Raw genomic sequence first — 12,386 nt, forward strand, 5'->3', positions numbered from 1 at the left:
CTCCAGAAACTCTTCCAGGATCTGCAACAATATTGCAAAACTTATTGCCACTGTTGCAAATGGGCTGGGACTTCTGGGCCAACTAAATTCCAACCTCCAAAACCAGAGAGAAATCTCAAACGTCTCCACCTTTTTCACTCCACTCATCTGCAGGACACCACTGGCATAAAGGTTTAGCTACCAGCAGCAATCTAAGTACACTACTAAACAAGGAAAGTTTTCCATAACTGAAGCCTAGGGATGCAAGCCCAAATATTCCAAAGTAGAAACTCTGATTTTATTTTATTTTTTGGTGGTGGTGGTTTATTGTGTTGTTTTGGGTTGTGGTTGGTTGGTTGGTTTTTTTCCCCTCTCTTATTGCTTTATTAGTCTGTAAAAGATAATTTAAATTCCTTTTCAAATTAAGGAAGTGTGTGTGTGTCGGGGGGGATACATGGACTCATATACTTTACAAGCTAAGGATAACAGCCTTTTAAAATCTAATACATTTTTTTTAAACCAATCACTATTTCTGCAGAACAACAACAACAAAAAAAACAACAGCAAACCAACACACCATTGGTGATAAAACAGCAGACACTGAAAAGCACTGATTCTATTAGAAGATCTATCAGTTCTGTTTTCAGTCAGATACTTACTCTACAGGAAACTTCAGCATGATTTATAGCATCAGAGGCACAGCACTGTACACGGACTCTGTATAAATACATGTGTTATACAGCATTTGTCAATAAACTTTCTGCTTGAAAGTTCATGAAGATACGCTCCCAGTAAAAGCTATCATATTTGTGCAGTAAAATAATAGTATTCTACCTCTTAGAAGGCTCATTTTCTGAGGAAGATAAATTTTTTAAACAGGCAAAGAATTCGAGTCAGCAGTGCTGCAAACTGATTGCTTTGGAAATCTTTCTTCTGACTAGTAATTACTGAATCTGGATTATTATTCTCAAAGTTTAATTACAGGAAAAAATAATTTTACACTTTGTGAAACACCATCATTCTCTTCTCTCCAAGAACTCTATGGCAAAACAAAATAGATTGAGACATGGTCCTTCCAAATTGTCAAAGTGCCAACCGGCAGAAATCTGACCCAGTATTTGTCTGTCCTTCAGACACACTTGTGTTTAGGAATGAAACTTATTACATTAGATTATGAAATGTGGCGGTTTGGGATCTGCTGTATAAACAGCTGAGAGACACATCCTTCTCCTGTCGCAAGCCTGAATGAGGAGAGGAACATCAGAAATGGCAAAATCTACAGCAGTCCCAAACTAAGCCTTGTTGTCTCTGCGCTGATCAGAGCCCTTAGTCAACTCTAATCTGGATTTTTTTTTTCCAGATAGACACAGGTTATTTGATCAAAGATCTGACTGGGATTTAAAAGCTTAGATAAGGGAATTCAAGGCTGAGCATGAAGAGAGAAATTACAGCCCTGAATTTGGTGAAGCAAGAGGAAACCGGACAGATAACTATTGCAGGGCTATTGCAGAAAAAAGCAGCTCATACACTCTGAGACAAGAACAACGCATTTTTAACTTTGGCAAAGTAGTCACTTTTTCAAAATCACCGTCCTATTTGTAAAATTAGGATATTACCCTACCTGCACAAGGTCTTCCAAGAGCAAGAATACTAATGAACATAAAGCGCATAGCTATGATGATTATGGGCATAATTGAGAAAGCTGTAAGACAAGTGTGGCCTGCAAACAGCAATGGAGACGTAAAGCGCACAAATCGCATGCTGACAAGTGATGGCAATCAAAGCCTGGGCTTGAACCTCAGAGAGTACTTAAACAACGTAAGGAACACAAGCTGGATTCAAGCTTGCATTAAGACACAACATTAAAGGATTAAAATTAGTCCAAGGAGCTGAAATAACACAAATATTAGTCCAAGGAGCTGAAATGATACAAATTACTACCCAGAAAAAAAAAGCAAAGCAAAAAAAAAGCCAAACTCCTCCCCCCCCCAAAAAAAACCCCAAACAAACAAACAAACCAACCAACCCACCCAAAACACAAATAAGTACAAAGTTTGACCTTGGTATGGCACAACTGCCAATCCTCAGGCATCTCAGCCGAGGCAGAGTATAAACCTGCCTCCTCTTAAACACTGGATCCCTTTTCAAAAGGTATATGTAGCTGGCTAAAGAGGCTGACAAAAGATAACGGTACTTCCTTTTCTCCACTCAAACTGACAAGTTTACTATAGGAAGAGGCATTTTGCAGGTCATTTATGCTATCCTAGAAAATGACTCTGAATTGAAACAAAACCAGTATTACCAACTCTGCAGTAAACATCCACGCAATCATGCATGAAAGAAAACAGAGGATGAAAAAGCAAAGTATATTAGGTCAAAAAAAAAACCAAACAGAAAAACAGGCTAAGCAAAAACAAATAAAGAAAGAGAAGTTTTCAAACTAAAATTAAAAATTCTTTGCCACTGTAGAAACTTTAACTGTCGTCAATGCCCTCGTTGTCCTCTGTGGCACATTATACTTGCGGCTGCTGCTATTTTACCCCATGCCTTGAAGACCGTTACAGGGAAGAGCATTACTGATGGCCCGTGGTGCATGGGGACATGTGGAACAGACATCCCTGACACCACAGTTTCTTGTCCCAGGAAAGACTTGATGACCTAGGAGGTCCCTTTTAGCTATGTGGTCCTAGGAAAGAAATCGTTAGGACAGCTTACGACAATTATTATTCTCTTATTTGTGCATTGGAAAGATGGAAATGCCTCCAATGGCTTGCAGTATTGGGAGTGAAATGAGGTGGTTTGGGAAGGGTAAATACATTAATATCAGCAAAACTGGAGGCAATTATGTTTTTCCTTTACTTAATGTTTAAATACGGGAAAGACACCTTTGGTTTTCTGTGGTTGAATGCAAACACGAAAAGCTGTGTAATTCCTCAGTGTACAACTATACATTTCAATTATTTATTATGCAAATTATGCAAGACTTAACTAAAAAGACTGCATTACATACACTTTATTCATAAAAACTGCTTTTAAAGAAAATGAATAACAGATGTAATAAAAAGTAAATGGAAACCAGAACTGATGATAATCTATAACGTTGGTTCACCCTATCCATTTTCTTTGTTTTGAGACTACAACTTATATATATATATATATGTTTAAATAGGAACCAGTAATAAATTGTGTTGATATTGAGGTCGGGTTTCTGCAATACACCAAATGCTAAGCTTCTAGTCCATAAATGCCTTCACTGCAAATAAACCATAAATCTATTATCCTTACAGCGGCTGCAATCTGGAAAACGTGCTCTCTTTTAATTTAGTTGCCTCATGAATATCATGTTAACCAAGAAGCCACCTGAATGAGAAATATTCTATTAAGTAAAAAACAAAACAAAACAAAACAAAAAACTAACTGGATGATCAAGACAACTTTTTTTCAGCCATTCTGTCCTTTCCTGTCATCAAATAAAAGTAAGGTTTCTGCAAGATAAAATGGTCTGTTCTTATATGGCTTACAGTACGTAGCTAAATTCTCAAAAACGGTAAGTCTCAATTAGAGATCACTGGAAAGTTAATTTCCCACCCTAAGTCAAAATTTTGATCTTGTTCTGATTAAAAGTAAATAGTCAATCTTTGCTGTAGGATATGAAATGAAATATATACATACACACACACGAACTCCATAACAAAGTGCTTTTCAGTTATACATCCTAATATAATAATTTTAATCTAAAAGTCAAAATGAAAAATTTGAAATGAGACATCTCATCATCATCAAAATAAGAAACTCAAAATTACTTGTTTTGACACTTCCTAGTTGAAATATTTGACAAGCACATGTCAACTTTGACATAATTTTCCAACTAGTTGTTTCTTTGAAAATTTTTTGACTAAGCCTATATAACACCTGGTAGTGTTAAAAAGAAGTCAGGTATTCTACTTTTCCAGAGTTTTTATGTTGTTCTAAGAGGATTTATAACGCTCAGAGGTTTAAAAATACTACATTCTTCCTCCTCATAATTTTATTCTCACCTCTCCTACCTCTTCCAGAACATAGTCTTTTCTCTCTCTCTCTCTTTTAAATCTCACTTGACTAACAAGAGCAGGTCTGATCCATCTGACCTCGTGCACGGCCACATGAACTACTGAAACAGAGCAAGCGAGGAGGAAGCAATCCCTGAAGGAGGAACAAAGGGCAACGAGGAGATGAAGGGTGGGAGAGAAAAGCCTACCAACTCTGAAACCAGTTCTGCCACGAAAGGATTCCTAATAGAGGGCCTTGGCTTTATATCTCAGGGTGACTGAGGTTGAATTGCAAACACACGCTGGCTGGTTTGCAAATTCAAATGGAGAGTTACAAACACCCACACAGGAAAGCAGAAATACACAGCTGGAGAGTATCATGGAGCAACTATACTAATAAAGACTCCTGCTGGCTCCCAGTTCCCTATGGAAGCCAAGATAGCATTTTCCGATGGATTTTTAGTTCAACTGATGACTCATGAAAAGAAGAACCTGCATAGTGATGAACTCCCTTCTCTTTAACACTTCACCCTTCAGAAAACATTGGCATTCCAATGGATGACACTTGCCTTCTACAGTCAGCCTACTAACAACTTTGATGAAGAGAAAAGCTGTAATTATTCAGCCCAGATGCAGTACTGCCCATTTAATATTTACAGGATTCACAGTATCACCAAAAGGGAAAAAAAAAAAAGTTAATGCTCGAATAGAAGAAAAAATCAAATATGACCCAAAGTGCTTATTACTGGATAACAACCGCATCCTATTCTGCTACTAAATGCAGATGAAAATTCCAACAGAATCTGCCTTACTAACTACAGTAGTTAAGGAAAGCTGCAGTAAAAACTGTAAATGGCATTGCAACCCTGTACCGTAAGCAACCCTTCGACACAGTTCAATTACGTTTCTAAAGAAAAAGATCAGAGCTCCTAGCATCAAGTGTGAAACAACATATACTTGAAATGTTACCAGAGAGAGGTTAAATGGAAAGCTTTATATATTCCATTTGTGGACCTCTCCCTATTCGAGTCAAGGATTTTTTACTCAGTAAAGTGACATAAGTGATGCTTGCCTGAAGTCCAAAAAAGTCACCACGAGAATATCTTAAAAGAAAAAAAAAATTATCTGCTTACAATGGAACCTAGGCAGTGTTCATATTAGAAGATAAAAGTTCTAAACCAAGTAAGAATAAAATCTGATTTTAAAATCTTTATTTCATGACATAAGAACTCTAACTAAAGCAGCATTTTAAATGTATTTACCTTGAATGCAGCCAGAGAAAGTATATGTTAAAATCACATTAAAGCCACGTATATCATTGACAAGTGCGAGGAAGAGGCCTCAAGCTAACGCAGCACTTGAATTCATGCTTGCATTTTATCTAGCTGCTGAGTTCAAGGTGAACCCTTGCGTACTTAAAGCTACCCACACAGAATGATTCAAGAGAGCTGGGTGAGACCTTGGAAGGTCACATTGTCCAGCCATTTGCTCCAAGGCGGGAACAGCTGCCTTTCCGGATAGAATGACATTTCGGACATATGTTTATCTAACCTGCTTCAGTGATGAAGACTACTCAGAGATAACCTGCTCTCCCAGCCTTAGCATTTAGAAGTCTGCCTTGCTGCAATGTAAGTCATCACTTGTTGCTGAGGAAAAGTTATTCCTTTCTTCCCTGTGGAAACCTTTCACACACTTGAAGATTGTTACCATGTCACCTCTTAGTTTTATTCTCTCTAGCAGTGTTCTTTCCTTTTATTCTTCATACGACACTCCTCAATAAGCCCCATATTTCTTCAAGTGCAGTGTTTGAAACTGGAGGGAATATTCCTGATGGGATCTTACCACTGTCAAGCAGAGAAGATGCATCACTCTTGTGATGTCTTGTATGTATCTTCATATTAATCCTTACATTTCTCTTGGCGTATCATCCCATCGAGATGTTTGCTACTCTTGAAACTGTATGTTCACGTGTCATGCCTGACCCTGGAGCTGGCCTATGAACCTGTTGCGTTTGCCCATTTCTGAAGAGAAAAAGGTTGGTCCAAACCCAGGTTGAAAACACACTCCTACGCCCTGCCTTTGGTCAAAGGAGATTAAAATGTTACACAAGCTCCTTCAAGCCCAGAGTTTACAAGGACACTTAGCACAACTGATTGCTCAATGTTGACAGCAAGGAGTGCTAATTGAAGCTATGTTTATTAGTTGGATGAGGAAAAAGAAAAGAGAAAGAAGGGGAGGAAGTGTTCCATGATGAGACACAGCACCCAGCACTCACAAACATTACCTCAGGGCAATGTTTTATGCTCGTTTGTCAGAAGCCACAAACAAAAACAAAACCCACGTGCACTTAGCATGGTTTCTCTGCATACTTCTCCGTGGAAAGTAATCTCCTGGGTTCTTCCAGTTCCTGCTGTGATTATGCAATTCTCCAGTTTAGTAAATATGACATCTGCCAATTGCACCGCATTCACACTCCCAGCTCAGCCCTCATCAAACCTAATAGTTGGATACAATTTCACGCTTCTGGCAAGCTTGCAACATTTCCTTGTACTAGATGAGAAATGCTCCTGTCAAATTACCTTTTGTTCACTCCGTAGAGAGCCCCCAGCACACGCTTACCTTAACTACTGCCTTCTCAAATTGCTTCGGTATTCATTTTCCTCAGGAAACACGAACCACACCGGGAATTCAAAATACACTCACACCAGTTACGCCAACTGTGTTCTCAGTCTGAGAGACTGCAGCCTCAATAGGTTTTGAAACTGGGGCTGCTACAGAGCTTTCTTTTTGCCAGTGCTTTCAAGGTTACAAGCAGAACTGCTCAGTACTTCAGAGAGTCCAATGAAACCACAGTGACTTTTATCAAAAGAGTCAAATGATGCTTTTATATTTTACTTTTTTTAGATAAGAACTTTTTTATTCCCTTTGTGGAGAAAACCAGTAGGATTCAACTGAGCACATTTCTTGTGTGATAGCTGTCTTTAGCATCATTCAAAGGAAAGCAACTTTTGGGGCATCGCTGCACAGTAGTGCTGCAGGCAACACGAGCTTCATGTCGAATCCTCCACCTCCTGCGGTCTGGGCAGGTGCAGGGACCTGCAGCACTGCTCCACCAGAAACGTGCCACAAAGTCCTTAATAAATGTGCCAACTCAACATAGGTCTGGGACTATTTTACTTGGTGGGTCTCTCTCATCACCTGACATTATGAATTCCCTCATCTACCTCCTTCACGGTCTCAGGATTCTCTTCCCCTAGAGGAAACAGCCCTACTGAACTGCAAACTGTTTTAGAGGAATCTGCTATTCAGCACAGCAGTAGATGTTGTCCCAGCATTTTGCTTTAAATGGCCTGTATGTGTTGCTAATAAATTGTTGCCCAGAACAAAGGAACTTTTCAAACTATAAAGACCTTTTCCTCGTTTCCTCAATTTGTTTACAGTGTATAGAGCTGATTTCCCTCTTATGTATCGTCAACTCCAAGTTAAGCGTCAGTCAAAACCTGATGTCTGAGTCAAGCGTTTGCTGTGTTTTAAGTGCCTGTGTGAGGATGTAAACTCTAAAGAGGAATATCTACAGACAAACAAAACCAGTTTTCCCCAAGGGATTTTTAAACCTTCAGTGAACTATGAGTATTGATCTTACTCTAAAATTGTGGAAATGAGTTTCTGTGAAACTGAATTTAATACCCAAGTCAAGCTTATCATATTCTTAATTTACCCGCTATTTACCAGCAATATTTCAAACCACCCTTTCAGAGGAAATGACAATGACATAAAGCACAAAAAAATAAAAGTAAGAACCAGGATGAAAGTCAAAAAAGACTTCTTTAGAGGGTATTATTAGTAAAATACATATGATACATAAATAGGATTTACTTTTAAATGTCACTGGGATCCTCCAACACAATTTTCCCCATTTACATATCATGTACAGAAAACAAAAACAAGTAAATTTGAATGCAAAAGGAAAGAAATACCTGACACACATGTTATCTAATATTGTATTTCTCTTAATACTTCTAAGATAAAAGCTGAAGGTCCTAACATGTAATGATGAAAGTTTAGTTTGTTGGTTTTGTTTTTTTTTAAACAGAGTAAAGCTCAGGCAATACAGAAAATGTGACTATTTCAGCAGTAGATAAATGCTACATAAACACCGCTTAATAGTAGTTTATCCCATAAAAATAATTCTACCCCTCTCTGAATGCTGATGCCTGGAGACAGCAGCAGTCCAATGAATATAAATTATACCAGGATTCTGGGATATGCTTTGACAGAAGAAAAATTACAATAACAGCCTCCTAATTCTGACTGATGGTGTTTGCAAAAGAATGTAACATTTTCAAGGCTTCTTGTGGCAACACTTCATCAAGCAGCGAGCCCTCGCTTAAACAACTGGGAGCTTTAATTGTGCGAGCTTTCAAAAGATCATTCTCTTCAGTTCACGCAATTCAGGTCGCATGCAGTTTGCTTACTGCAAAACACACACAGCCTTATGTTTAAGAACCTTCATCCTTGAATTTGCAGCATTTTTTGTCAGCAAAAATGAAGCTCGGAGCAGTGGAGGCATGGCGGGATGGAGCGCTCCCGCGGAGCCGCATCCTGCGCGGCCGCCGCTGTGCCCTCTAGCGGGGACAGCCCCGCTCCCGCCAGCGCAGCCCCGCAGCCTCGCACCTCGGGCACAAAAAAAACCCTGGATTTTAAAAAACACCCAGAGGCAGCCAGACCAAGTTCCGGCAGGCCTAGAGAAATCATTTGACTTGAATTGATGCGACCTGATTTTACCCAGCAAGGTAATTTTGAGGAGCTGGCAAAAAAAATGCCTGTGTGGTCTTTCGCGTCTCGGTTGGAATCACAGCGTAACCCTTTGGTAGCATCCTCAGAAATCCTCTCCTGGCTCCAGCTCTGCCAGGGCATACTGAAAGTTTGCGTTTCTTGATACTGTTACTTCATTCAGTTTCCATAAGGTGTTGTGCTACCGAGTATTTGAAGAATATGTCAAAACAGCCTCCCTTTAAGAATTGCAGCTGCTTCAAAGATTTATTTTTTACTTTAATTCGTCAAAGGTTTTATGTGAGCTGAGGTATACAGATGCTAAACAAAGTAAAACTTTGAAACAGCACTTTTTACTTTGACTCACAGAGCCTGAAGTTGAAATTTCCCTGGCTTTACATAATTATCCCCTTCTTACTGATTAGACAGAGTCCCTAACCACATTTTTTCCAAAGAGCAGTACCAAAGACCAAAAGAAAAAAAAATAATGATGAAAACATGTTAAATGCAACTCTGATTATGTTAATGACATTTAATTATTGCTGTCATAATACAGACTTTTTAACCAAGAGGGAAGGAGAAGGAAAAGATGCCAAGGCTATAAACATCTAGCTGTCAAAACTGACATCAGGTTGTCCATCTTACTAATACAATCGCCTGGTATATTTTCTTCAGAATGTATTAAATACCAAAATAATATTTACCCAATTATAAACTCCTTGATACTTCATGTCATCTTCAGGAAGACACAAGGCATTAATAAATGATTTACAGATAAGCAAGCTGTTGGTATATCTTCTATTTAGCACCTCCTGATGCAGACATTGATGACTACTGCAACTTAACAGCCTAAATCTGTGACGTGCAGTGATTATTTGCCCACTGCTAAATAATATTTCATTTAGTCAGCACTGACATTTTCTTTTCCGGATACCATGGCTGGAAGATTAATAAACTTTGTGAGCTCAGTCCACTGCCACACAATATAGTCATTTTCTTTTTCTAATCTCACCACCACACTTTATTTTTCCTTATAACTAACATTAACAAATACCAACATTTGTTGCCTACAGCCCTGAGAGCAGCAGCATGAATTTTGCAGCAGTACATGAAAAGTCTCCTCCCAGTTTTTCCCTTTGGCCCCAAGTGACATGTGAGCCCCAGCAACCTGCTGAGCTACCTTGTCATTTAGCAATTCCCAAACCCAGTGGTAGGCCCCTGCCTGGGAAAATCCCCGCTCTGTCTGGCACATTATCTCACTGGATATTTCAAATAACTCCCCAGTCTCTCTTGTTCGGGTCAGTTACGCTGTGACCACAAAACTCTTCACATTTGTATCAAGCCCTTTAGAAAAGGAAGAAGTGCCAATTCTATTGCACCAGGGAGGCCAGTGGACACATTTCATCTGATAATAATCTGGCTGGTATTTCGAATATAAAGGCACAGCTTTTGAAAATATCTATAAGCTAGAAGCTGCTGCAGCAAGGTCCCCTGACACACAAAACCCACGACTTTCCTCACTTGTTCCTTAAATATCTATCCACAAATGCACCGAGCTTTCCTTTAGCAGCTTTCCCCTCCACAGCACAGGAATGCAGGATACAGAAGGCTTTAGTGATCAAAAGGGAACCCCACGCTGTGGGGAACAGTGGCCCGAGAGAAAGCACTACAGGTGCTGTGTGTCATGCATTAACAGGTGTCTCCGAGAAGGACTGACAAGAGGACCCTAATACTACCACAAGCAAACTTAGTCAACGCAGTGAGCCTCTCACTCCTAACGAACAGGTTCCCGCAGCCCTGTGGGGCTTCTTCCATCATCTTCCTCCTTCCCTCGCCGCCTGGTTTCTAGGGAAGGCTGCAAGCTACTGACTTCCGCGGGGGAGGAGAGTGCCCGCTAGCTCTCCCAGGCAGGATCTGCAGGGAAACTTTGCCTGCCCTTCCACGGCTGGCTGCCGGGAGAGCAGCGGGGCCCCGCCGCGGGCGGCCGGGAGGAGGCTGCCGGGGCGCCCCAGCCCGCCGCTCCCCGCTGCCTCGGGCTCCCGGGGGCGCCGGTGTCTCCCTCCGTCCCTCCCTCCCTTCTCGGCGCTTGAGTGGGAGCCCTTCGCCGTCGGGAGCGTCTCGTACGCGGCTGGGAAGGAGGCTCCGGGGACCCCGCGAAGGGGCTGGGGAAGGGAACAGCACCGTCTCCCGGCGATCGCGGGGCAGATTTATGAAGGGAGGAAAGTCCCGACTTCTCATTTAAAATAAAACACTGAAGTAATGGAGAGCTCTTTCCGGGGGAGGGAAGGGTGAGAAGCCGGGACCGCGGCCGCCCCAGAGAGCAGGGGGGAGCCAACCCCCAAACGGCGTTCGCCCTCTCCGCTGCCGGCGGAGCCCACACCGCGCCGGTGCTAAGGGAAGGCGGCCCGACCCCTCCTCCCCCCCGACCCCGGCTCTCCCCCGGCCCGGCCCGGCCCGGCCGCGCTGCCCCGGGCCGGCCCCGCCCGGCAGGTACCGGTCTCGCTTACCGCGGCTCTGCCTCGGCGTCTCCCCGCCGGCGAGCTGGCAGCGCTCGCTCAGGCACTGGAAAAGTAATAGAAATCCAGCGGCTAGTTTGCTTCTCCGCAGCCTCGCCATAGCACGGAGCCTGCCGAGACAACTCTCCGGGCTGGGGGGTGCGCGCCGCTCCTCGTCGCGGGTGGGAAAGTCCGGGGAGGGGGGTGAGGGGGCGGCGGAGAGCAGCCCTTAGCAGGCGCCGAGTCGCCCTGTCTTCGGACCAGCTCTCATTTAGCGGGGCGACGGGGACGAGCCACCGGGGCTGAAGGCGCTGGACCGGGTCCGGGGGGCGGCGAAAGGCGGGGGGGCTCCGTCCCCCCAACTTGCACGGCCGCGCCACTCTCAGTCCAGCGGCATCACCGCTGGGGAAAACAAGCCCAGCCTCGCCTGCGAAGTGCCAAACTCTTCCCTCCTCGCAGCCTGCTGATAGATTTTAGGAGAGCCACTGAGATCCTCCCTTCCTGGCTTGCGCCCACCCAGCTCCCTTCCCCCGCAGGGTGAGGCAGGGTGCCTTAGGGACGGAGCCTCCCCTCGGTACACCGCTGCCGACAAAACCCCTCCAGGGGAAACGAGGGGGGAAATCTTCCAGCCGGAGCCGGCCCCGAGCCCCGGGGCGGGGGGGAGCAGGACCCGGAGGGCGGGCGGATGCGCCGCGGGAGAGGATCCGCGGGCGGCGGGGAGGAGACAGGCGGAGACCCACAAGTTCTCCTTCTCTTTCGGGGCGGTTTCCGCGGCCGGCGCGGATAGTGCGGTGCCGAGGGCAGCCGCAGGAGGCGGGCGCTCCCCCGGCCCACAGCGTGCCCCCCGCCCCCGTGCGCGCCCGCGTTGTCGCCGCCGCCCGCTGCGCAACGGGCGGGCGGGGAGGGGGGGCTCGCCCGGGGCCGTGTCCCGGCCGCCCCTCTCGCTCTGCCCCCCGCCTCCCTCCGCAGGAGCGCGGTGGGGCGCAGGCGCCGGAGCTGCGCCGTCTCTCCCGCGGCTGCCGGCGGTGGACCGCTCCCGCAGCCGCGCTCCGCTCCGCGGGCTGCACCTCGTCCGCGGCAGTGGAGCCGCATGGAGGTCTCGCATCCGGCT

General features: G+C 44.2%; 1 protein-coding gene across 2 annotated transcripts in view; it reads right to left on the reverse strand.

Annotated features, from left to right (window-relative positions):
* The window catches only part of PLXDC2 (plexin domain containing 2), a 281,133-nt gene extending 269,004 nt beyond the window's left edge, over nucleotides 1–12,129 (reverse strand). The window contains exon 1 of one of the 2 annotated variants that reach the window (XM_074574503.1): nucleotides 11,288–12,129. In XM_074574503.1, coding sequence (XP_074430604.1) covers nucleotides 11,288–11,396 — 109 coding nt within the window. In that variant the 5' untranslated portion in view covers nucleotides 11,397–12,129. The remainder of the gene's footprint in view (nucleotides 1–11,287) is intronic. The other variant, XM_074574505.1, reaches the window with a different exon arrangement.
* Nucleotides 12,130–12,386: the final 257 nt, after the last annotated feature.

Source organism: Larus michahellis, chromosome 2 (genome assembly GCF_964199755.1).
Source record: "Larus michahellis chromosome 2, bLarMic1.1, whole genome shotgun sequence".
Taxonomy (NCBI): Eukaryota; Metazoa; Chordata; class Aves; order Charadriiformes; family Laridae; genus Larus; species Larus michahellis.